The 27,297-nt window shown below is 34.9% G+C and overlaps 1 protein-coding gene across 2 annotated transcripts in view; it reads right to left on the reverse strand.

Annotated features, from left to right (window-relative positions):
* Positions 1 to 22,436: 22,436 nt before the first annotated feature.
* Positions 22,437 to 27,297, reverse strand: part of LOC131071469 (probable thimet oligopeptidase) — a 296,968-nt gene continuing 292,107 nt past the window's right edge. For both annotated transcript variants that reach the window (XM_058007329.2, XM_058007328.2), the window contains 2 exons: positions 27,185 to 27,265; positions 22,437 to 22,883 (listed from right to left, as the gene is read on the reverse strand). In XM_058007329.2, the coding sequence (XP_057863312.2) occupies positions 22,782 to 22,883; positions 27,185 to 27,265 (183 nt within the window). In that variant the 3' untranslated portion in view covers positions 22,437 to 22,781. The remainder of the gene's footprint in view (positions 22,884 to 27,184; positions 27,266 to 27,297) is intronic.

A 27,297-nucleotide genomic window follows, 5' to 3' on the forward strand; every position in this document is an offset into this window, starting at 1 on the left:
ATAAGAAAACAACCGATGAAACCTGCCAAGACGCAAGCCAGTGGAAAGTCCTCACTGTACCTGGTCATCATCACATCCCAACTGATAGAGCGTGTCATAATTTCAGGATCCTTGAAAACTTGTCTAACAACTAGTAACCTAGGAAGCTGCGCTGCATCATAATCAACCTTATCCCCAACAAAAGGGATATGGAGAATCTTGTAAACGTCCTTAGGAGTGATCGTCATCTCCCAAACTGACAAATGAAACATGTTATGCTCTGAATGAAACCTCTCAACTAATGTCATGAGTATACCATGATTCACACAGATATCGAGTAACTCGAGAAGATGAGTCAATTCGCGCAAATCAATATGTTCCCAGTCTACATCTGATAACTAATGCACTAATGTCATCGTCGATGGATATAAACATTTGAACAACACATTAGGAAATCGAACCTGCAAAAATCAAACAACGACGCATCAGGAAACATTTCAAATTAGCTTATAAGAGAAGTAAAACATCATGCAAATCCAACCACATCAACAGCAAAATCAAAATTTCAAGTTTGTACCTTCGAAAAGGCTTACTATTTTTCAAATGATAAAACATCACAGAGGCATTGACTCGTACAAGTCAGGAATAGGCCTAATACGACAAAAGACTCTCATATGACACAGGACTAGCTCTAGAACGACAAAATGGGCTCTTTTGAAAGTTATCGTACGACACAAGGGTACTTGCAGTACGACAAAACTAGTAGACTTAAATGAGAAAACAAACTTAATCAGTTTGTCGTACGAGATAGCATCCCATCTCGCACGAAAAAACGAAAACGACCGACTTCTACATGCCAAAAATTGAAAAATTCACCAACAAAATTCAAAATTGAGACAATAAAGAGGCTTAAGATCGATGACTTACCACTGGCTCATAGTTCTGAGGTCAATTATGTCATCTCTGGCACTCAAATTGATGCTCATGAGTGGGAACCACCATTTTTCTTCACAGAAGGCTTTTTGAATTTTCAAACTTGGAGGGTTAAAATGAATTGAAAATGACACTTTTACCCCATATATAGCCAAAACCCTAATTTTTCAACTTGGTCCGATGGACATGAAAATTGTACCCATAGCTAATTTTCCCATCCCGATTCCATTTTTGGGATCAAAATCGAAAATCAAGATCATTTTTCTAGTCAATTTCACACAATTTGGACCACTTAGCGCTTTTCATCAAAAGCTCATTCCTTCTCCAATTTGAGCTCATTTTCTAATGAATCAACGCTGAATCTCAATTTTATTCTACAATCAATTTTGCGCTCAATTTCTCTCATCAATCAATGCCAAATCTTTAAAAATTCCTCAGAATCAATTTGTGCTCAAGTAATTATCATCGCTAAACAATTGCCTAAAATCATGTACCCTCGTTATCTTTCGATTTCGCTCCCGAGGGGGCATACTGATGACCTTATGACCTTACATCTTCAAAGTTGAGAAAATTTTCAAATCTTCATCAAAATTCGAGCAAAAATATTTTTCAACTAAAGAAAATCAAATTCTTATTGCTAATGGGCATCTCAGCTTCATCGCTTCATATCAAGTTGAGATTTCTCGTTGATCTGAATCAAATCAATCACTAGGGGCATATTAGTTTCATCGCTTCATAGTGAGCTGATATTTGTCTTCATCTGAATCAGTCTCTTAACGTTAATCATTTTCATCACTTTTCATCAAGTTGATTATTCATTTAAACTCAATCAAAAGTTTAAAGAGTATCTTTGATCACATGCTCAATCTAAGCAGGTGTTTAGTTTCATTGCTTCAAATCAAGCTGGACAGTTTATCTTCGCTCATCGTGTCTTGATCCATCAAGTTCAAGATCAATTTTATCTTTGCTCACTATGTCTAGTTCAATCAAGTTCTAGATTAGTAAGATCTGCTTATTGATCAATCAAGTTCAAGTTCGGTATCTTTTCTCTTCATCGGTCCTAGTTCAATCAAGTTCAGGAATGGTTTCACTTTAATCAACTATGTTCAGCTTCATCGCTTCAAATCAAGCTAAACACCTTGCTTTTCATCTAGTTCGTGATCAATCAAGTTCAGAACTGGTATCTCCTAAACATCAACTATTCTTTGAACCAACGCATTGCTCACACATTAATTCAAAGGGGGGCAAATGTAATACCCCAAAATGGTCATCTAAACCATGGGCCCCTAATCTCGACAACATCACCAAGGTCCTACCCAAAGGCAATTAAATCAATCTTGAGCACATTAATTAATTCTTTATTCATCAAATGTCACATGGCAAATCAAATACTCTATATTAATTAAATATTTATTTAATTAATTAAATCATTCCAAGAATATCATTTTGATTAATTATCCTATTTAATTTATTAAATATCCTAGCATATTTAATTAATTAATAAATTTTCCATTTAATCATCCAAAAAAGGAATTAATTTTTCATAAAAGAGGAATTAATCACAAAGCAAGAGTTAAATTGAAAATAAAATAAAAGAATTGAATTGAGAGAAATCAAACTTGAGATATTATTTCTTCTTCTAAATTGAGATTAACTTGAAATTAGAAAAGCAAATAAAAGGAATTTAATCATTCTCTAAATTTGGAACTCAAAGCTTTTGAGAAAAAGAAGTTCAGTTGCATTAAAAGACTATTTTCTTGAATAAATCAAAGAATTATCTATTTTTTATCACAAATGCATGGAATCAATTAAATCTTATTTCTAATGCAACTTGAACTTCTTATCTGAATGCATTTCAATTAAACTATAATTGAAATCTATCTCAAGGTTAACTGAATCTGATTTCTCAATTATTTCAATTAATCCTAAATTGTGCTTTTTCTTGATCTCTCTTGTAATTCTCTATAAATTCAGCCTTCAGCTCTCATTCAAAACATGCTAAAGATTTATTATTATACATTTTTCGCTCTGGAGTCATTGAATATATTGTGCTTGCTTTTTGAGATTATTGCATCTTAGTTTAGCTTTTTGCATATTTAGTTTAATCATGATTGCTTGAATCCATTATTGCTTGAATTTGTTATTGCTTGAATTTTTCATACATCTTGCATCCATTTAGCTTAATATCATGCTCATATAGATTAAATCCTTCATCTTGGTGTAGTCTAGTAACTGGTCTTGCTTATAAAAATCTGAGAGCAATCTTATACTCACATCTTTTAGAAGGCAATTGGTCGATTTGTTATGGTTTTATTATTCATCCTTATATTTGTCTAACCATACATGTAATGACTTAATTGAAGTGTTGTGCCCACAGCTTACAGACTTATTTCACTTTTTCACACACATAACTCCAAATGCACATTTCTTTGGATTTAATCTTAACTGATATCTTTCAAGCCTATCAAAGATCTTGCCCAAGATGTTCAAATGTTCTTTTTTGTATGAAATTTTGCAAGTATATCATCTACATAATCTTCCATAAATGTATGCATCATATCATGAAAAATTGTTGTCATAGCTTTTTGATAAGTTGCTCCTACATTCTTAAGCCCAAATGGCATAACATTCCAATAGTAAGTACCCCATGCACAGGGGAATACTGCCTTTTCTTGATCTTTAGGGGTGATTCTTATTTGATTGTATTCTGAGAATCCATCCATTAATGAAAACATCTCATGTCCTGTCGATAAGTCCACAATTATATCAATGTTGGGTAGTGGGAAATCATCTTTGGGACATGCCTTGTTCAAATCTCTGAAGTCAGTGAAGACTCTTATGCTTTTATCTGGCTTTGACACTGGCACAATGCTTGAAACCCATTCTAGATAGGCAACATGTCTTATGAAACCCACATCTAATAGTTTCTTTAGCTCAGCTTTTACAAGGCGAGCGATGTGTGGATGCATCTTCCTTAGCTTTTGTTTAACTGGTTTTGCTTTTAGATCCACATTGAGATGATGCATGATAAGATCTGGATTAAGTCCAGTCATGTTTGCATAGGACCAAGCAAAATTTATTTGTCTTTGTCTAAATAATTCTATGTATTCTTTCCTCTCTTTATCTGATAATGATGTAGTAGAATGAAATATCTTGGGATCCTTTGGTGTGACAATGTTTATTGCTTTTGTTGGTTCTATTAAAATAGTAGATCTCTCTTGAAAATATGTAGGGAGGATGTCAAACTTTCCATCTTCTGGTACCTCAAAGAAGTTTTCACCATCTGATACGTCCTTTATTTTTCCTTTTGATTGATCTAGTGTTGCCATGAAATGTTTTTCAGCACTAGGTCTTTTTCCTTGTTTTATTTCAATTTTGAAACTAGAAAGTTTGGCATTCTCCTAACTATAAGCAACGTTACTTGATTCTACGATGGAAGATATCATAGGTGTTATGAGTTCGACAACATTAAGATACACATCTAAGTCATGGTCATTGGAAAAGACATCCAATTCAGGGTTTTCTAGGTTATCCCAATCAGTTAATTCTGGATGAAGAAGGGGTAAGTCATAGTCATCATTATTGTTAGGTGCTTCAAGGTTCATGACATAATAGTCATAATTTGGCATAGAGTAGGTAATGTCATAGATAGAATGATTTTGAGGATAGTCTCTCCCAAGTGTTCTCCAATCGGTTCTAACAAAATTAGTATTATTATTTTGTAGTTCACACTCAAGTGACTCTTCATCTGACGTTTGTCCCTCAAACGAATGGATTATATCAAAACACACATCTTTAATAATGCAAGTTCGTTCTTGATTAATTTCAATAGATTCATTTGTATTTTGAAGTTGACATACTTGTGCACATGATATAGAGGATTATTTTGCTAGCTTCTGCCTTCTCTCCAACTCAATTTCTTCTGGACTAATAGTCAATCCTACTTGACTATCTCTTAGTTCTTCTATGGTTCTTCCACACCTTGGTACATCTTTCTCCTCGTTTGATAGAAATATGATATTTGTCGATGCTTGATCAATATCTGTTTGTGCTTCTTGTGGTGTTACTTCTTGTTCTTTTTCATCCTCTTTCTTTTGTTGTCTTGTATATGCCTCTTTTCTCTAGATTCTGAGTTCTTCTTGTCTTCTTTATAACTCTATCCTTTGTTTTGTAAAAGACAAGTCTTCATTTGTGATAACTGCTTGCCCTTCATTCTTTTCTTCACTTGATACACTAGATGATACATCTAGACCCCATTCATAGTCATTTGAATCTATCTCTGAATCATTGTCTAGGATTACACCATTGTACCATACATGAATATTGTATGGTGCAAATAGTTCTCTGATTTTGGCTATCTCTTCTTTTACTGCTTCTGGATTATCTTGTTCAGATTTAGCATTTGCTCATTTTCCTTGAACTTGTTTACAAGATTCTTCTTCTCTTTTGATTGCAAGTTCTTGTTGTTTCTAATATTCTTCTTGTTTTTCCTTATTGACTACTATTTATGCTGCTTGATGTAGCTTTTCTTGCCATTTTTCTTCTTTAGTTATTGATTTCTTTCTCCACTTTGGCTGTTGATAATTACGTTGCTTTTGATTTGGTTTTGAATATCCAAGTCTTGATTTATCTTCTTTAGATTGCGAGTGAGGACAAATAGGTTTTGAAATACCTTGATGTCACTTACCAATTGGTCATTTTCCTTCATATCCCATTTTTTGCATGATCCTATAACCATTGCCATATTTCTCTATGAGAATATTGACTTCTGCAGCTATTTCTATAGTTTCATTTTCATCTTTGTACAACCAACCAATAATGTCCTTGTCTTCAGTTTCTTTTGCAAGTGTTCCAGATCTAACAAATGCTCCATTAAACATTTCTTTTGATTTTTCTGAGATCCGTGGTTGGATATTTGTAGGCTTTCCATATGATTTAGGTGAAACTGGAAAATTATGCAAAGAATATTTTCCCATTCCTTCATCATTTAATTTGAGCTTTTTCTCAAAGGTTTCCCATAACTTTTCTTGAATTTCTTTGGTAGGATATACTGTTTCTCTGTTATGTGGAACTCTTGTATCTTGTGTTGGCTTCAGATTATTGCAATATTAGCAGTCTGCAATTATAGCGACCTCTTGTCCCTCATGAGGAAACTTTACACATTGGTGATATGTAGAAGGAACTGCTTGCATGTTGTGAATCCATGGCCTTCCCAGAAGAATGTTATAAGAGAGGTTCAAATCTAAAACCTGACATAATGTATTCCTTTCCACGGGTCCTATTTTGATTGGTAACACCACAATTCCTTTAGAACAAAACTCCTCTTCATCATAAGCCTTAATGGTTATTTTCTTCTTTGGATCAACTGCATTTTCTAAATATCCCAAAGCCTTTATTAAACTTAATGCACAAATTTTTAAGCCAACTCCACCATCTATGAGTACGTGTTTGACATGAGTTTTATTAATGGTGACTTCAACATGTAAGGGAGCATTGTGAGGATGTTGCAAGGATGCGTCATCATTTTTAGAAAATGATAAGCAATGAGGGGCTATAAGGTGTCCCACCATGTTTTGGAACTATTGTTTCCGTTAGAGCTTTTCTCAAAATTTCCTTATGCATAGGTGAAAATTTGAGAAGCTCTAAAATTGATATTTGAGTGGGTATTCTTTGTAATTGTTTCACTAAGTTATATTGTTGTGAAGTGGAGGTTGATTCATTTGTTATACTTGGAAATGTGACCTTCGCTTTGCTTCTTGTAATGACATTGATTGGTTCTGAAGGTGTGTTATCTTTAACGATGATGACATTTACCACATCATCATATGTATAAGTGTAGTTTACTTTAGCTTTGCCTTTATCATCTTTTGATTTAGATTGTACACCTTTTTCATAGTTTGGAAGCGAAGTTTTAAAGGCTAGGTGTGATTCGTTTGTCTTATGACTATCCACTGTGATAGTTCCATTATCGATTAAATCTTGGATGAGGTGTTTCAATCTTTGACAATCATTAGTTTTGTGTCCTTTATTTCGATGGTAATTGCAAAAATGATTGTTGTTCCACCAATTAGTTTATTCACAAGAAGAGTTTTGAAAGTTGATTCCAAGGGTTCTCCAATGTTTGTGAATTTCCTATGAGGATTGGAGAAGAAAGACTTGGATTTATTGTTTTCTTGATTTTTATTGCTTGGGATTTGACTCGATAGATTAAAGATTGGTTGTTGTTTCGTAGCATTATTGTCGTCATTTCCTCCATTGATGACATTCCTATTCTTTGACCAGAATTTGGGTTTGTCATTGTTGTTGTTGTTGTTGTTGTGGTTGTTGTTGTATGAATTATTGCAAAGCTTTAGCTCTCCTTTCTTTACCATTGCGTCTTCTATTTTTAGACCATTCTCAATCATCTTAGCGAAAGGAGGACATTGAATTTTTAGATGATAACTCATTTCACTGATAAGATTATCAATGAATATGTCCAATTTTTCTTGATCAGGTACATCTCTTGGATACCTATTAAACATTCATTTCCATTGCTGCAAGAAGATCATGAAAGATTCACCCTTCTTTTGTTCAACATTGCATAAATCCAGCATTGTTATCTTATTCCTTATATTGTAGGAGTATTGTGAAATAAACCTATTCACGAGTCCTTCAAAAGATTTGATTCCAGATGGCAATCTGGAGAACCATTCCATTGATCGTCCATTTAAAATCCGAGGGAATAGACGTAAGTTTCGTCATGTGCAAATTCCATAATCATAGTACAAAACTCCCTAATGTGATCTTGAGGATCAAATTTCCCATCGTATTTATCAAATTTAGGGATCTCACAATGATGTGGAAATGGTATCATATTTAAACTTTTATCAAAAGGATACAGGCAAATATCTTCCAATGAATACTTCTTGGAACTTGTTCCATTCTGCATATCTTGTATTTGTTGTTGTAGAGTTTGCATTTGGTGAGTGAGATTTAAAAAAGGATTATCCATATGGTTTCTCCTTGTCTCTTCATAAGTTCTTCTAGCACTATGCTCTCTTCTTGTGTCATCATGTTATTTTCTTGTTTCTTCGTGGCTTTCTTTGTTTATATCTTCGTTATTTGGACCATTTGTGTTTTGAGTGTTACTTGTCTCCGCATCTTGTTTCAAGCCTTCTATGTTTTTGATTAAGTAAAAAAAAGTTTTAAGGGACCCGAAACCGATTACATTCGAAAGATATCCAAGAAGGAAACAAAACAAGACAACTGCAAAGGACCAGCAAAAAAAACCAACAACAGAGAAAGGGACAGCAAGAGGCTAGCAATAAATTGGCCCCAAGCCCAGCATTACAAGTTAATTAAAACTCTTAATAGATTCCCCAGCATTCTGAACCAAGAGCATCATCGCCTTGACCGCTTCCCTCAGATCGTTGTTTTCCTATCCCAGCTGGCTCTCTTTCATTTTGGTGTCCTTCCCAGTAGTGGTCTGCCTAGTTCTGCGTCTAGGATTCTGGTGGGTGGGGTTGGAGGTGGGAGCGTCTTCTATAATTACCAGGTTCTTATCCTGATTTTTCCTTTCCAAATGATCCACCAAAGCATTCATATTCTGGGAAGAAACTTTAAGGACCTAGAGGCTATGGTTCATGAGGCTTTTCAGAGCCTTCTCATTACGGGCGATCCCGATGTTGATGTTGTCTTTGTCCTCCTCCACTTGCTCTTTTAGAGTTTTGATAACATCCTCCAAGTGTTTCAGGTTCCCTTTGATCAGATCTTTCTACAGCCAATCCTCCATCTCCATTTCCTCCTCAGCTTCATTGTTTTCCATATCCTCATTCTGTTTCCCAGAGTCAGAATCCTTAATCAACTTATTAATCTCATCTTCTAGATCCCTTTGCTTACCTTGCATGTTGGTGATGTTTTCGACAACCCATTTTTGGAAATTGAAGGATTCCAGAGTGCAATTACGGGCGGTGTTCAAGATGATGTTCATAGAGTCCTTTCCCTATTCAGTCTCCTCTGAGTTAGGGTTGTCATACTCCTTAGGATTCAGAGCAGCATTCTCACTTTCCGAGCCCTTAGGGCTAGAGTGAGGGTTTTTGGAGTTACCCCCTTCCTCCCCTTCACCATAGTTCTCATCCTTATTTTGCTCCATTTCAGTATCAGTGTCCTTATCCTTTTCCTCTTCCTCATCACAATGCACCTCCTTTTCCTCATGCTCTATTTCAGCTTTCCTTTTTTTGTGGGTAGGGGTGTTGGGTTGAACCCCATCCGAGTCAGAGTCTTTGTAGCTCTTAGAGATATGAGCGTTAGTGATCAAGGGGTCATCTTTGGTTGCCCTAGCCTTGTCCTTTAGATATTCATATATTAGCAGTATAAGCCCTTGGTGGGCTAAAGGTTAAGAGTTAGGCTTTTTAGCATGGCTTGTAAGGCTCTCATTTAGAGATGATGCTAAATAGAAAGGCAGGGAAATTTTAGCCCCATGATGGAAATGGTTCAAGATAGCGAAATGATAGTTATAATTTTTTGTAAATCTGCCATCCACAGTCAAATACTCCATTAAAACCCTTAGAACTTTTTTCCAAAAGGGCTTTACTTGCTGGGGAGTGTAGTAGGAGATGTTGTCCTTCTTCACAAGCTTGCCCTTCTCATCCTCTGACTTCGGGAAGTTTTTGAAAGCTTCAGCTACATACTTCCGATCCTTGTAGAATTTAGTCCCCTCCGTCTGAAGATCCGTAACCTCTGCAACCAGGTTTTCATCAATTTTCCAAATCTCCCCGAACAGGGTGACTCTGTTGTTACTCCAGCTTTTAGCAAAACCATAAGACACAGAATTTCTGCTTCCATGAAGCTTTTCCATATAGTCAGTAAAGTCGTATCTGTGGAGCCTTCTCTAGACCTTTCATTCACTCTTCCAATTTTCACATCTTGGAGGCTCGTTCCTGTTTAGGTTACCACCCATTCTGAGCTCCAAGTAGAGATACCCACTGCTACAATTCACAGTCTGCAGATGAAACCCTGAAAACTTGTTATTTTTGGAATTCCAGTGTAGAGACTCTTTCATTGTTTTGAAATTGCTACTTATGGCCGCACAAACCTAGCAACTATTACTATAATCTTTCTCACACATATGATCTTGGAAATAATGTCGAAAAACACTCATAAGTTGACAGTTAATCCGCCCCCAAAATCTATCTTTGGAATTCGCTCCCCAAAAGGTAATCATGAGATTAACTTGACCCATTGATGCGATCAAAGTATAATTGCTCTTTAACCTCCCTTTTGATGTGAGTTTCTCCAATTTATTTGACATCCTTCTCCAAATTGACCCCTTCATTGGCTAGGATATCCACAACCTTATTGCCTTCTCTAAAGGTATGAGTTATACTAATACTAACATAGTTATTTAACAGATACTTAGCACTTTTAACTAAATTAGTAATATTCCAGGAAACAGAGCTTGTACCTTTGAGAGCTTGTATGATGTTTAAAGAGTCCCCTTCGAGCCAAATTTTTTTGAATTTGAATTCCTAAGCTAGCTGGAGGCTCTTTAGCATTGCCAAAGCTTCAGCCACATGGTTATTTTGGACCCCAAAAGGAAACACAAAAGCAACAATGCAAATTTTGTGAGCATTTCTAATAACTCCTCCACCACCAGCCTTCCCAGGGTTCCCTTTAGCCGCCCCATCAAAATTAACCTTTATCCAGTCATAATCAGGAAAACACCAAACAATGTTATCTCTCCTATTCTTATTTTCCGATTTGTAGACCTTATGTATTAGGTTCCATTCAGTGAGGATGTCTCTTTCCATATCATTCATATCAGTAACAGACCATTGCTGATTGTTCTTGTGAGGAATATTGATGTTCTCCTTTATAGCCCTGCATATTTTTTCAAAGACCACCTGAGTATTACACTTAGCTTCCCTAAATATCCTATTCTTTCTTTCTTTCCAAATGCCCCAGCAAATCATGGGGAGGGTCAAAGACCAAAGGTTCTTGATAAGTTGGCATTTGGTTGGAAAATTCCATTGCCAGATAATATCCTTGATACTCTTGTTCATAACCCAATTGACTTTCCATTTCCCCACATTTTGCACCAAATATCCCAGGTAAAAGAGCAGTGAAAAAAGAGATGATCAACCTTCTATGTTAAGGTCTTGTGGAAATTTAGCTCCTGACTTTGCCAACATCAATAGATATTTTTCTTTTTGCTTTGCTAATAAATTTTCCATTAGTCTATCAAATTTGAAATCTCGCTCAAGGTCTCTAATGGTGGTATTGAACACTTCATCAACAACTATATACCCAAAAGTTTGGAACGTTGAATTATCTTCTTCTTCCATTTGTTTTTGTTATTTTCCGAGTTGTTCGTATTGAGCTCTAGTCCAAACTGACATATGATTGTTTTGAAATTTTTGAAGTTTTTGACCTTCTAAAGACAACTCAATATGTGATTATTGGTTTAGGAAGGTATGCTTTGTTGATTTTACCACTGTTGTTGGTTCATTGTGATAAAGCCTTCTATGTTAAGGTCTTGTGGAAATTTAGCTTCTGACTTTGCCAACATCAAGAGATATTTTTCTTTTTGCTTTGCTAATAAATTTTCCATTAGTCTATCAAATTTGAAATCTTGCTCAAGGTCTCTAATGGTGTTATTGACCACTTCATCAACAACTGTATACCCAAAATTTTGGAACGTTGAATTATCTTCTTCTTCCATTTGTTTTTGTTGTTTTCCGAGTTGTTCGTATTGAGCTCTAGTCCAAACTGACATATGATTGTTTTGAAATTTTTGAAGTTTTTGACCTTCTAAAGACAACTCAATATGTGATTATTGGTTTAGGAAGGTATGCTTTGTTGATTTTACCACTGTTGTTGGTTCATTGTGATAAAGCGTCTCTTTGTTGAAAAGAACATCCTTGCAAAATTTCTCTGACAAATTATGTCCCGCAGCCACGTAAATAGTGACGAAAATGGTGTAGGAATGTCCTATGTTTTAACAAGATTTTGCGATTGATGTACAAGAATCTTATCCTCTTTTGAGTAGCTTTATAACTAGGCTTTCTTTTCTTAAGGCAATACTTAAAAGTCATATAAGCATATGATAGTTTACAAGTTTGTTTGATTCCAATGTGAGTGCAATTCTGATTTTGATATAACCTAGGTTCAAAATAGGAAAGATATATCCAAGATAATGAACACAAGGTAGATTGATCAAGTTTCGTGATAGAGGATTTGATATATCCTAATGAGAAACTGATAATGATGTTGATTTTTGCACTTAATATGTTTGAATCACTAGCTTGTTGAATGTTTTATGCTTATGGAAACCTTTTGGAAATAGCCCGTTGGATTAGTAACCCAATTATCGAACTAGCTTGAAAATGTGTGATAGTTTAAAGACAAGTCTACTCAAGAAGTGCTTTGATACTGACTTTGAAATTTTGGTTTGATATGCTTTGCCTCAGATGTGAGAAAACATTTGTGCTAACCTCTGGTCAAAAGTGCTAATGCTCTATTTTGTTGCTTGAGAGCGTTGCTCTGACTATGTTTCAAGGATTTTTTTTTTTTCAATTTTTCCAGCAAGTTGTTGGATTTTTTGCTCATTTTAGATGATGTATTTCTTCAATTTTTGACCATTCTGAGCATGTTATGGACATAGAAGACACAATGTTTGAAAAACAAAAATGCACAAGCAAGTACAAATCTTATGGCAGGCTGAGACAATAATTGTTGAATCTCACATGGGGTTTCCCTTGAGGCTATGCTATTCAAAGAGGATATTTAGATGCTCAACCCCACTGGCTCCACCCTCGACACTCACTTCTTCGGGACAACCAAGCACAAGTTTCCATGAAAACTCCCCATGGCAAAATTTATCTCTACTAAGAACCGTATGTGTGTGAGCCGCTTTAGAGGTTTGACCTCCCGCGCCAACAATTAGAAGGATTTTGGCAACTAGTACAAGTGGTTTTAGTAAAGGCTTTCGGTCATGTGGCCATACATGCAACACTTTCAGCTCTGTAAATACAAAAGGTTCCCAGCCTATAGAGGTTATGCTCCATAGGGTTTATAGGGAAACATAGTGTTGGTATGAACTTATCAGCAGATGTTGCTTGTGACTTTCGTCACAAACACGATTTATTTAGAGTGGATCAGAAGGACTCGGTATTAGCCCATTTCCACTTTGGGTCATTCCCCTCTCATTGGCCCCCTCAAGGCAGCACGAGAAGACAGACCCTCTAAAGGTTATAGATAAAAGAAAGTAGGTTTGGTTTTGTGATCACTATATGAAGGTGAGAGCCTACTTACCTACTACTTCATCAAGCACGAAAAACACAAGTTTATTTTAGCCCTCTACAATCTATGTGCAACTACTTTAAAGAAGTCACTCAAAATGCAAATTGCATGTTGTCAATTTATCCCCTTAGTTAAGCTAAATGAACAAGATATGATGTGTTACTTTCCAAGATAAAACTCTTAATTAACTACGTGAGGAAATGCATGAAATTTGCTTAAAAACAACCCTGCACATAGATATGTCAGTAGTTTGAAAAATTTAGTTCTTGGACATTCGGACCTACAAAAAAGTTTGTTAGTTGCAATTAAAAGCGCTATCCTAACAAATGCATTGTCTTTCACCTTAAAAGCACTAACCTAGAGGACAAAAGTGTGAACCTGCGATACAAAAGCGCTGCTCTGCGGACTAAAAAGCGAGAAATCACTGACAAAAGTGCTAACCAAAATGACACATGCGTTAACCTGTGAGACAAAAGTGCTAATCTAAGGATTAAATGCACTGATTTGTAGACAAAGCGCTAAGCTAAATGCCAAATGCGCTAACCTACAAGACAAAAGCACCAATCTATTAAATAAAAGCGTTGTTAGAACTCACACAAGCATGAATCTGGATTACAAATGCGTTAAACTTGTGTTTCCAAGAACTAGACAGGATATTAGAAAGATATATGCGAGGCTCTAGCCCCACGGTGGGTGCCAAAATGTGTCAACTTGAATTTCATCATCAGAATACTACCTGCAACATATTAGTTTCACAAAATACAAAGGAAATGCTTCAGGAAATCCAAACTCAACCAATGAAACTACATGAAATGAATATTAAAATGAAAACATTATTTTTACCTTAATGATTTAAGTCTCATTGTGTCCTAACTCCACTGTTCCTGGTTGCAGATGATGTGCTCTCAGACAAGCATTGATAGCTGCCAAGATGGCATATGAAAAATGGACTGATAACTGATACTATGATATGAAATGCAAATGATTTAAAGCTAAATGATTATGCTAAATTGCTTCAAGATTAAAACTCATGGATGAATAAGTTTTCTCCAATTGTTAACTTGAAAACTCACTTGAAGACTAACTCTTTCTCAACTCAAACTCCCACATTTATAGACTTTGAGAGGATAAGATGATGTGTCCTAGATCAACAGTCATAATCAAATCTGCAAATTTGGATGGCTGTGAGCAAAGGTGAAGGTTGAGAGAAAGGGGGAAGGAGAAGACAAGAGTCACTCATCTCACCTTGACTGGGTTGCTGACTGAGGGAATCTAGGGATGGTTGGAGAAGATTTAGGCATGAGAGGACAAGTGGACTCAAGTCCTTCCTAAGATATAGGGATGTTGGAGAGAATATAGAAGAAGGTTAAGAAATATGTGTACGTACACAATATTTCATTTATTTTGGAAGTTGGAGATAAGTGGCTAATAAATGTTTTATTTATTTTAATTTTGTTGAATTAATTTAGCCACATGATGGATGAGTTGGCAAAGGAAAGATGAAGTGGAGATGGAAGGATGAGTTGGAAATGAAATTAAATAATTTAAGAAATCATTTAATATTTGAGACTATAGGATAGAGGAATAACCATTAAATATTAGATATTTAATTGATTAGAGGAATAATTAAATATTAGATATTTAATTAATTGATTAGAGGAAAAGGATAAATGAATTAATTAATAAAATATTTCAATTAAATTAATTAATAGAAAGACATGAAATGAATTAAATAAATTAATCTTTTCAAATTAATTATTTGATAGAAGAATAATTATTAAATAAATATAAAATATTTATTTAATTTCTCATAGCCATTTTTATGTGTATACACCCATCACTTTTCCAACCCCTATTTTCGTCCTCGCAGAGATGACATTTTCCTAAATGGAGACGTCCAAACCACACACAGATGTTGTTTTACAGGGCGCAAATGCTGTTTTTCAATATGGAGTCTCCTCCCCCTGCTGTCCATAGTGCAAACGTCGAATTTTCTAATTGACCTCAGCACATGCGTCCCCCTGTCTGTGCAAATGGTGCCCTGCTGTGTAGATGCTGAAATGGCAATCGACATCTACGCTCTGACCCATTTTACCCTCATTTATTACCCTAATTAATGCCCTACCTTACTAAAATGATAAGTGGGTTTTGGGTACATATTGGTGGCCTGTACTTGGGTGGTCGTTGGTACAATTGGACTCGCTCACCGCATTTCTCGTGTCATGGAATCCGCACCATCTTTGCCCACTTTTCTCTTGGGATCCTTCTAGTCTCTATAACTGGGTGTGTAAAAATGACCCTTCTAGAGGCCTCATGTGGCCTATATATGCCCTTCCTTCTCCTTTCTATCACCCGTTCTCCACTTCATTCTCTTTCTTCTCCATCCTCTTCTTCCATTATTTCCTCTCCTCTTTTTTCCTCTCTTTTCTATTGTTTTTCTTCTTTTTTCGAGAATTTTCCCACAAAATTCAAATTTCCAATTAAATTCTTGAGGGGGCATCCTGTACCTACATCATGCCTATGGTGCTCCATTTTATACATTGTGGCATCCTTTTCTTCTTTTACTCATCACCAATCCTTGCCACCATGTAAAAGAGGGGCAAAATGTAGACGTCCAAAATTAATTAAATTAATATTTAATTAATTAATTATTTCTCGTGTAATTAATCATATTAATTATGTTAGTCCTTATTCTTCTCAAAATTAATTTAATTATATTTTAATTAATTTTGTCACTTTAGCCATATAATTAATTTGTTTAATTAATTGTATAAATTTCCAATTCTTCCAAAATCCATTTAATTCCCAACCTTAGCCAATTTCTCCAATATTCCCTTCTAATCATGATTAATTATTATTAATCCCAATTAATTAACTAATATCTTGATTTTTACAAATCCTCCCAATCCTTGTCATTAAGCTAATTAATCCAGGCCTAATCATCAGTATCATTTCCTCCAATTTAAAATGCATCCGCTCATTCTCTCTCCTCATGTCACATCCTCTTAACTCACCAACTTGTTTTCTTAATCCCTCATTATCTCACCTAATCCCCTCACTAATCACTTGCACATTCCTAATCTCTATGATTTGGGAGTGGTCAACTTCTTGCCATAAATGGCTTTTCCATCTCACCTCCGAAAGTTAAATGTCACCCACTTTTGTCTATCCAAAGAATTTTGAATTCCTTAAGTCTCTTCATGCCCCCTCTTCTTAAGGAATTTATAATTTTTTTTATCCTTTATTCTTTCAATGTCCCCTCTTTCCAAGTAATTTTTTTAATTCCCTTTCTTCTTCCCAAGTAATTTTTAATTCCTTTCTCCTCTTCCCAATGTACTTGGGGATTTGTTCCCCTTGTCCTAGAGGAGCGTTGAGACAAGAAATGCCTTTATGGAAATGATCTCCCACTTGTCCTATCCAAGCCGGATTCACTTTCCTTCAATCCTAACCCTCCATATCTTTTCGATCTCAACCATCCATTCTGGGTCCTTGAAATTTATAAATTGGAGTCTTCTTCCTTCAAAATCAATCCACTTCATTTGTATTGTCATGCTGTCAAGTTGAGTCCAAATATCCATCAAATCAATACCCACATCATGTCCAAATCTAGTCTCATCCAATATTCATAATCCATCACCTATGACTCATATTGCTGTGTATTTTGGAGAGCAATCCACATCCATATACTCAAAGGAGCAAATCAAGTGGAGAAAGGGCACATTCCACTTCAAGCTCAATCAGAGGGAGTAAGAAAGGTATACGATTAGGTGTTTAAATGTTTTCATTGACATTATGAATTTTATATGCATAACTAACCTTTCCACTTTTTCTCTCTCAACTACCACTTCTGTTGAAAATGCATAGATTATCTTTTACATGACCCACATATATTTTTATGTACAAACCTTATAAAATGAAAAATTTGAAGGAGAATCTACCTTGTTCAACTCCTTAAAGGGTATCCAAACATGGATATTGATGAAACACAAAATAAAAAAAGTAAAATCAAATATGAGCTATGATAAACATGTAATACAAACATAAATCACAAACCCTAATTTGGATACCAAAAGGAAAAATATAAATTAAGAGAGAAAAGAGGAAATGGGAGGAGAAAACGAGTTATCAAGTGGCAACAAAATGGGTGGTAAATTTCTTGGGGTTTTTGAGGGATGGACTGAGAGAGCATGAAGGGAATTAGAATTTTTTTGGTGAAATCCTAAAGAATATAAGAAGAGAAAAGGGAAAGCATGTTGGATTGCAAGTGTTGGTGTGAATAAAGTTTTGGACCTTGTAATGGTCTTGTACCTAGTGATTTTTCTAGCTCCTAGTAGGGGATTTATTCACATGACTTATATTTACTTAGATCCTAGGTGTTATTGTTGGAAGTATGTGTTGTGGTTGTCATTGATGTCAAACTTGTTAATCCAGATTAGCATTGGTCCAGAATGTCTGTGGAGCAGAGATATCTCGCTATGTTGGTGTTGTAGGTGTTCATTGGTTGTTCCAAAAGTGTTCGGGTCCAGAAAGTGTTGTTGACATTGCTTATTATGGTTATCTTTGTTGGATATAGTTTTTGTATCATGGATATGATTGTTTTGTGATCTAGAAATATCTTTGTGTTCTCCATGTGTTGTAGCATTGTTTGTTGTTGGTCGTGATATTCTATGGTTGTTGACCTATCCTTAGATCTGTATATGATTTGTGGGACATTGTTTGATGTGTTATGGGTCTCACCATAGCGTGTGGAGATCTGGATTTGAGTTATTTGCATTGGAGAGTGTGTTTTGATCGTTAATTGCTTATATGGATGCATAGCATGTTGATATGTTGTTGGTTATGTTCTGGTGATTGTGGATTGGTGAATTGATCTTTGAAAGATGTGTTTTGGTCCCCTCTTTCTCTTGGAGTGGATTAGCATGTGCATTTTTGGTTCAAAGGTATATTTTGGTTCAGACCGACTTGGTTCAATCTTTTTATGATCTATCTTGTATATAAGGATTGTGTATGATTGAGTTGAATAAGAAGAGCATGAGAAAAGTGTGGTAGAGTGAATAAGTGAAGAAGTGTAGATGTGTGATGTGAAGATAATCAGTGAGGTTCGGTAAAGAGGAGAGGAGAAGAGTTGTGTTCAAATGATATGCAAGTTGTGCTGAGATTGTGGCAGAGATATGAGACAATGTTGAGAGTTGAGGTCTGAGTTGTGTGTGTTGATGTTGGTCGCTTGATATAGAGTTCAAGGACAACTTCATGATCAGGAGATCCTTCTTTTCATATCATTTTTGTCACTTACCTTGTTGCAGTTAGCTTCAGGTTTTGCAAGTCCTCTTTTGTATCTTGTGCCATGAGCAGTTAGCCTTGGTTTGCAAGTTTGGAGCAGTGAGCTCTTTTCTTTGTAATCTGATATACATAGTGGACATATTTTGTGGGCAGACACTCATTGTGGTTTTTCCCTATTTGGGTTTTCTATGTAGAAAATCTTGGTGTTCATGTGTTGATGTTTAATTGTTTATGTGTTGCATTAATTTTTGTTTTGGTCTGATTCACTGCCCTCCCACCCCCCCCCCCCCGCCTCTCAGTCCTGGCTTGGGTTCAACAATTATTTCTAGAAGGTGTAGTTGTCAAGATATGACACATCATATCTTACCTTTATGACTTTTATTTAATTCTAGTTTAATATTTGATTAAGGTAGTTGTCTCATTGTATGGGATTATGACACATGTCACAATATTGTCTATCCCACCTCTTGTCTTGCCTTTATAAGCAAGGCCTCTATCGTACATTTCATATTCAACCATTGTTCAATATTGCATTGTTGAAGCAATCTATTCTTTCCATTCTTTCTTGTGGAAGTTTTTATGGGTTTGCATGTTTCCTAAGGGTTTTGGGTAATAGAGCTCCAATATTACAAGTTCCTTTCCAATATTGAGGGACGCATCATGGCTCGAATAATTTGCTAGGTGTAGATTAGGGTTTCAAGGACCTCATGGTTGAATCTAGGGTGTCAAATAAAGTTAGGTTTTCCTTTTGTTTTATCAATTTTGTTTTTTGCTAGACCTATAAGGGTTTCAAGTAGGGTTTTAGTTGCTATATCTAGGTAGAAGCTAAATTTTCAAAATACTTTGGGCCAAATGTAAACATACCATCATATGAAATCTGAGAGAGCATTAAAACTTTTTTAGAGCTTTATAGATTTCATATGATTGTAGGAATTCATATCAATTGTACCATATGGACTGGTTGTGACAAAAATGGACTGACTTCCTATGACATAATTTTGAAATATTTATGTTTAGTTTGCAAATTTTGGCATAAAAGAGTAAATTTGTTGTTTTTTGCATATCTATTGGATTATCAATCAAATTTATTTAGTCCATATGATCATGAGTCAAACAATATTGTCCTTGTATCATCATATGGTATGAAAATTCTTTATTAAATCATTTTTACCAAAAAAAATTAAATGGTTTACTTCTGTTGTTGTGTGGTTGGGGTTTGTTTGGAGCACTTGTGCATTGTTTGATTGTCAATCAGAGTCACATTCGTGACCACCCCCTTGAAAAGAGGAGCCAATCACCTATGGCATGTGCTTAGCCACCACCCAACCATTGCTCACAAACCTCCTTGCTATTGCTCTACGGGCAACGTAAAATGTTTACATTTGTGACACCCTTAGTCACATGGCAGACTAGGGGCCAACCGTTTTTAGCCCCCAGGAGCCAAAGTGGACCTCTTACGTGCCTACAAGAGGTACATTTTTTTTTTCTCATTAGTTGGGAAAATGGAGGCCATTTTTCAAAAAAAAGATTTTACCAAAAAGTTGGTTCTGTCTAATTTCTAGCAATGTAGGTCATTTTCCATAATTTTGGTGTTTGATGCCATTTATTTTTGTTTAAAGTTAGATTTCATTTTTTGGCTCTTGAGCTCACAATTTTTTCTAGGATATCTAATCTTTATAATTATTGTGGTGTTGGAGAGTATTGAGGATCTCTTCACAACCATCCAAGTCATGTTTGTACATTTTGTCTCAGGTATCTACTATTATGTTTTTCCTATATTTGCATGTTATTGGATTACTTGGACATCTTAACAATTGGGAAGGTGTTGTATTGATCTAATCACTTCATTTCAGCTATATTTTATGTAATTGATCTCGTATTTATAATTTGAGAAGTGTATCATTGTTGTAATCATGGGTTATTCAAATCATCCTTTTGTAATCACTTTGACTAAGGACAATTACAAGTTAGGAAAAAAGACATTGTAACAAATTGCAGGTGGCTTAATCTTTTGCCTCATCTTTATGGGCTCATTCCCAACCCGAAGACACAAAAACACGTTTGAGGTAATAAGAATGATCATATCATAAAATCAATTAGTTGTAGTTTCAGTGCAAGCATCTTAAAAGAAACCTATCATTAGATTTTAGGAATTAGGTGCCCATGCATAGTTTGGACCAAGATTTGGGAGACATTTGGAGATCCACATATTCCCCCATTCCCAAATGTTCTTGCTTTAAATTGCCTCATTCAACTTGATGATGTTGACAATCTTCCCTTTGATGGTGATAATTTTGAGGAGCTTGAATATGATGTAGAACTTGAGCATCTTGATGTTCTAGAGACTTATCTTGTAATTCCTACTTCTCTGATTAAGATCACATAATCATCTTTTGTTGGCGATTCAGTGAGTACTACCGATTATCTATTACAACTTATATCATATTGTCTTCTTGATTGGGATTCCTATTTGATAGACACTACTTTATTGTTTGTGCAATCTCAAATTTTAGATTAAGAAGACAAATTTGAGGGTTTATCTCTTGTATTTGATGACAATCATGGCACAACTGTTGTCATGTCATCTTTTTTTTAGAGCTTCAAAATCAATGAAACCCAATTAATATTTTGGGGGGTATAGTTTGCCTTCAAATTCATGTTTTCATTTTTTTTCACTTTGATTTCTTTCCTTTATTTGAGAAAACTATTATTTGTGTTCAATTTTTTTGTAATATTAGCTCTTCTCATGACAAAGCTTGATGATCTCATTAGTCTTATGATCATATGAAGGATTTAAATTGATTTATCAATTGTATTTTTTATATTTCAACAAGAATTCTTTAAACAAATCATTTATTTTATTGTGAGTTTAAAAACCTCTTTGAACTCCAACATAAATCATTTAATTTATTTCTTCTTAAAGTTCTTCCAATGAAAACATCACTCATTGTATATGAATTCAAAATCAATTCACCCAAGGGTCCATCCAAGGTCTTCTAAATTGTTTGTAGGTCCGCCTAGAATGCACCCAGGTGTATGTGCAGTTAAACTTGTAGGGACCAACATCCAAGCAATGCATTTGGTCAATTTTTTTTTTTTACTTCTAAGTTTGACCAAAAAGACAAATTCACCTCCAAACCCAAAAACATGGATTCAAAACAATTAAAACATTTCCCTTGTTATGAATGCAAAATGTTGTGCACCATGAACATCTAAGTGGTTTTGAAGGTCCTAATTTGGGTTGCCTCTCGATCTTGTTGTCGCCATTGTGTCTAGATCTCCATGAGGGGTGCCCTTTGAACTTGTTGAGGATGCTACCCCCAAATTCCCACTATGCTTATTTGATTAGCCAACCACTCTCCAAAGTTTGAGTTTGCAAACTCTGCTTTCAAGTTTGCCTAGAACTTTTTGTATACAATATGATCACCAATTATTTATTCTTATTTGATTATTGAATCTAAATTTTTTCTATGTATATACTCTTTTAAGTACAATACTACAAAATATAAGATAGTCTTGCTTATAATTAGAGATATTACATTTTGAGTACATGATTTGACTGTGTAGACATTTTTTAATTAACATTTCATTGGTGAAATGTCTACATAGTCAAATCCAGGCTCTCAAATGCATTTGCTTATTTTTTTAATTAATCTTTCAATATTTATATAAACCACACTTAAACTTTGGGTTTATTATATTGCTGTAAGTAATTCAATAATTTTTAAACGAGCAATATAACTTATTAAATTTATGAATTGAAACCATTGCACAAGTACATTATGAGTTTGCAGCCACAGTTTTAATTTGCCTATTTTTTAATTAACATTTCATTGATGAAATGTCTACATAGTCAAATCCAGGCTCTCAAATGCATTTGCTTATTTTTTTAATTAATCTTTCAATATTTATATAAACCACACTTAAACTTTGGGTTTATTATATTGCTGTAAGTAATTCAATAATTTTTAAACGAGCAATATAACTTATTAAATTTATGAATTGAAACCATTGCACAAGTACATTATGAGTTTGCAGCCACAGTTTTAATTTGCCTATGATTTACTTCTCAAACAAATACAATAAACGTACAAATATTTCTAAAACAATACTCAACTGTAGTATTGATTGAAAATATCGGTAAAGACAAGCATCTACTAAATTCTGTCATTTTCAGAAGGCATTTGGGTGAATTTCAAATGCTCTAAAATAAAATTAACAGATAGGAACATTCATGTGGATTCTGAATTACAAAACACAAGCAGCTCCACCATAGTGAATCGACAGCTGAAAGTCCAACTCTATCTACTTTATGACGTGCTCCTTCTCATGAATGCTTCCTTCGAAGGTTCTCGTCCTAGGAAGTCATGAAGGATGGCAAATGCATCTTTGGTTGCTCCAGGAGCTAATACCTGCAATTAAATTGTTGATTTAGGTTTGTTTCTGATCATTTAGGTAACTCAATATGTCTGCATAGACCTCAAGGTACAATCATACAAAAATCCATTATAGAAGCATCATTCACATGTTAGCATGTAATATAATTTTTTGAAAAATGGCCTAAATTCACCGTCTCTTTGCTACCATCAAGGGAAAGAAATTAAAGGCCATAATGATGTGAACGGATTTTATAATTCATAACAAAAGAGAAGAAGCACCCACTGTCTTATCTAGAAAAGCAAACTAGAAATTTCGAGTAGAATGACAGGTGGAAAAGTATAGCCAAACAATGATATTATAATAAAATTTATTTTTAGAACAATTGCAGGGTGCATCAAAGGTTTTTTCCCATATTTATGTCCTTCCTGTTCCTCTGATCAAGCCAACAAAAAAAAACAACACTTCAAACTAGGGAGGCAATGATACATAAGCAGGAAAAACTCAACACCACAAACAATTTGGAGAAATCTCTCTGGTGTCTTTTATGGATTATTCTGAACTTCTTTCTCTGGTAATTGGCAGTTAAGAATTGGAATTTCAATTTATATTAAATGATTAAATTTAAAAATCCAAATATTGTAAAAGAGTTTGAACCCTTTCAAAAACCCACCTTTAATAAGCGCTTCGTTTTCTGTCTTCCTTTTAGGGTGGTTGGTAGGACTCAAATCAATTAGGTGAAACAAAATACAAGCTGTGTATCAGGCTTTGGTATTTTCTTCCCTCAGCAAAATTTCTGTAATAAAGCATGCAGCTCAAAACGAGAATGATACCTGCATGAAAGAAACTACTCTCCAATTGTCATAGGAGCGGGAAAGACATGGATCATAAAAAACCCACCTTTAATAAGCGCTTCGTTTTCTGTCTTCCTTTTAGGGTGGTTGGTAGGACTCAAATCAATTAGGTGAAACAGAATACAAGCTGTGTATCAGGCTTTGGTATTTTCTTCCCTCAGCAAAATTTCTGTAATAAAGCATGCAGCTCAAAACGAGAATGATACCTGCATGAAAGAAACTACTCTCCAATTGTCAGAGGAGCGGTTAAGACATGGATCATAAGTTGTTTGGGTAGATTTTTCATCAATAGTAAATGAAGATGAACCTACGGTATTGATTTGCACTCGTGCTCAATGAAGTGTTTTTCAGGTTTAGTGTTGAGCTTTGCACCCAATAATTTGACATTAAAGTGATCCGAAAGACTAATATCACAAATACAATAGATTTTTCCTAATTGACGACATGGTCAATGGAAAAAGCTCTTTAGAGCCAACAAGGCACCTCTCTTTCTCAATATCCCCATTAACGATGTATCATGTATCCAAGTTAGAAAGGTTCTTAATGATGATGGAGCCAACATCCCTCCTTGGTGCTTCTGAAACTCCAGGATATTCGAAAAATGACCTCAAACATACACAACTACACTGCCACAGACTCGATAAATCATAAAGAGTAAAAAAAATAACTGGAATGAATTTGGATCCCGATTGAATTTTGTCCCAAGAATATGAATGAAATGAATGGTCCTCCATTTACAATTTACTCTTGGGACAACCCTGGATAAATCACATGCGATTGATTGCATCCTCCAAAGTCAATGTATTCATTTGTAATGGCATTGAATATATAAACATGAAGCTAATTTTAAGACATGTACATCAGCAAAATTGGTTAATCTCAGGTTTCTGCATCTGACACCATTAAGACTATACCCCTTCCAAAATGAGTCTACATGCTCTCATACTTGTGACTATACTATAATAATGATGGGCCTGATGACCTCCAAAACAGGTGTAACACCTCCAACCTACCTCAATCCATAACTGATTGGCTTCCACTGGCATTATTATATGAGATAGATATTTACCCATCATCGATAACATCAACAAATAGGACGTTCCATGCCATGCCAAAAAAGAAACTTATGATAGCAAAAGCTATTAATGTTATGATTTACGTAGAGATCTTTTAACTTCAAACTTAGTGTCATCAACAAAAATATACGTTCTCATATGCATCAGAAGTAAGGGTCAACCCCTATAGAATAAAGCCTAGGATTATCATTATTATCCAGGTGATGGTAATGGGATTCTTATATCATTCTATGCAACCTAAAAGGATTATTATTATTATCCAGGTGATGGTAATGGGATTCTTATATCATTCTATGCAATGCTAATGTAAGTATTAATAGTATACCAAGTATTTCGACTTTAGCTTGAGCAAGGAAAGCGCTAATGATAAGCACATGACTATATAGTGTGGAGGAAAGTAAACCACGAGTTCAAGGCCAATATACTATGTAACTTCTCTATCCTTTTTATGTTACTTTGTCATATGGATTCTATGAAAAGTAATTGTAGACGTCTAAAAATGGTCAACGCTTGTGGAGTCATACTTTAACATTTGCGCATTGCCTTATTTTAGGGTTCTTGCATCGCATTAAAATTTCTTCTATGTTGTGCACTTGGTCTTTATCATTTGCGAGCATCGAGTCCTTCTGCATTCCTCATTTTTCTCGCTTTCGAATTAGGTCTTGTCGATAGCAATCTTCAGTCATGATTTTGGTTGATCTTATCCTGTCGCATCATGGTGCGTGCTCATTTATCATCATTTTGGACTTCGTCAATCCTAATCGATGATAGAATTAGGGTTTTGTCCTCTTGATTTGCGATGATCAACTTGTCAATCTCGTCATTTTGCGATCGATTCGTCATCGATCCTTGTCCTTGTCAATCTCGTCATTTTGTGATCGATTCGTCATCGATCCTTGTCCTTGTCAATCTTGTCATTTTGCGATCGATTCATCATCGATCCTTGTCTTTTTCAATCATGTCAATTTGGATCGATTAGTCATTGTTCCTCGTCAATTGGTGCCTATCAATTTGATCTCCTTGTCAATCTTGGTCAATTTGTCATTGATTTTTGTCAACCAATCTCAATCATTTATCAACATTGGTCCTTTGTCAATCAGAATCATGATCGAACCTACATTAATTTCTTATTGTCTTGACCTAATTCCTTGTCCTCTTATTTCTAGGGTTTTATGATTTGTTCATTTAATCCTTTTCTTCTTCTTTATGGGTTAAATAAATCTATTTATTTAGTCCTAGGTCTCTTTCATGAATTAATTAATGGATGAAAACCTATTAATTAATTCACCTAATTTCTATTTCTCCTATTTTCTTTAATTTTTCTAATATTTCCTCTAAATTCATTCCCTCATTTTCTCCTATGTTTATGCTTCCATTTGTTGCAATCATGGAAGCTATTTTCTCTCTTCCCTTTTGTCATGGGAATGGCATTTCAATCTTGTCATAATTTGTCATAATTTGTTATACACCTTGCATAGCAAATTGTCATACATTTGTCATAATTTTTCCATTCTTGATTTGAATTTCCTTTCAAATCTCTTCATGCTAATCTTGTCCTCTCTCCAATTTGTCTATAAATTGGATGATTTTCTTCAATGAATCGATCGATCAACCACGCTTCTACTATCCTCGCGCTATCAAAATCAATCTTGCTTCATGCTTTTGCACTTGTAGGTGAGATCCACATAAATCCGCTATTTGGAGGAGAAAGGAGAACAATGGAGATCAAGGAAGGAGTTTTCTTCATATGGTTTGCATGTTTATGTTGAAATCTTGCTTTTCCTTCTTCTATTGCATGTATTGGGATTTCCTTCATAGCCTGTTAGTTTTTGTGGTTAGCTAATATAGTTTATGAATCTTATGCTCAAATTCCCTATAACTGGCATACCACAGTAGGCTTTAGCACCAAGGTTAATTTATAGTATCTTAAATTTTTATATAAGCCCCTATTAATTTTGCTCATTAAACTTTCCTATGGCATCCTTTTACTGGATATGGTAAATCTCTAGTGGTTGAGGTGACTTTTTAGGTTCCACTTCCAACAACCATGCTACCAATCTCAGGATGATGATATCAAAGCATAGGTCTTTACTCCAAAAACAGTCCTTTTGATTAAATGAAGCACAGTCCCAATTGCCATTGTTAAGAGTTTGATATGAATATTCATTAGATGAAATTCATAATTCTTATACACAATCCAAATCAACGAAAAAATATTTTAATAATTAATAAGAAATGCATCTCGAAGCATGTTCCAAGACTGCTTAGCAAAGCCAGAAAATGAAATTTTGTGAATAGTCCAAGATGTGCAGGAACAAAGATAAACAAGTGCTCAAGCTTTTGCTCAAACTGACTCAAGCATTTAACGAATATGTAGTATTAGAAACTGCACATGGAACAACAAACCTTATTTCTGTATTGCATTCCCAGAGAGCTATTCAAAATATCACCTTCAAACTTTGAGACAAACATATCTGCTGCAAATACCTAAAACACAAGTAGCCAGCAGTAATGAAACT

This window comes from Cryptomeria japonica, chromosome 6 (assembly GCF_030272615.1).
Source record: "Cryptomeria japonica chromosome 6, Sugi_1.0, whole genome shotgun sequence".
In the NCBI taxonomy this organism is placed as follows: Eukaryota; Viridiplantae; Streptophyta; class Pinopsida; order Cupressales; family Cupressaceae; genus Cryptomeria; species Cryptomeria japonica.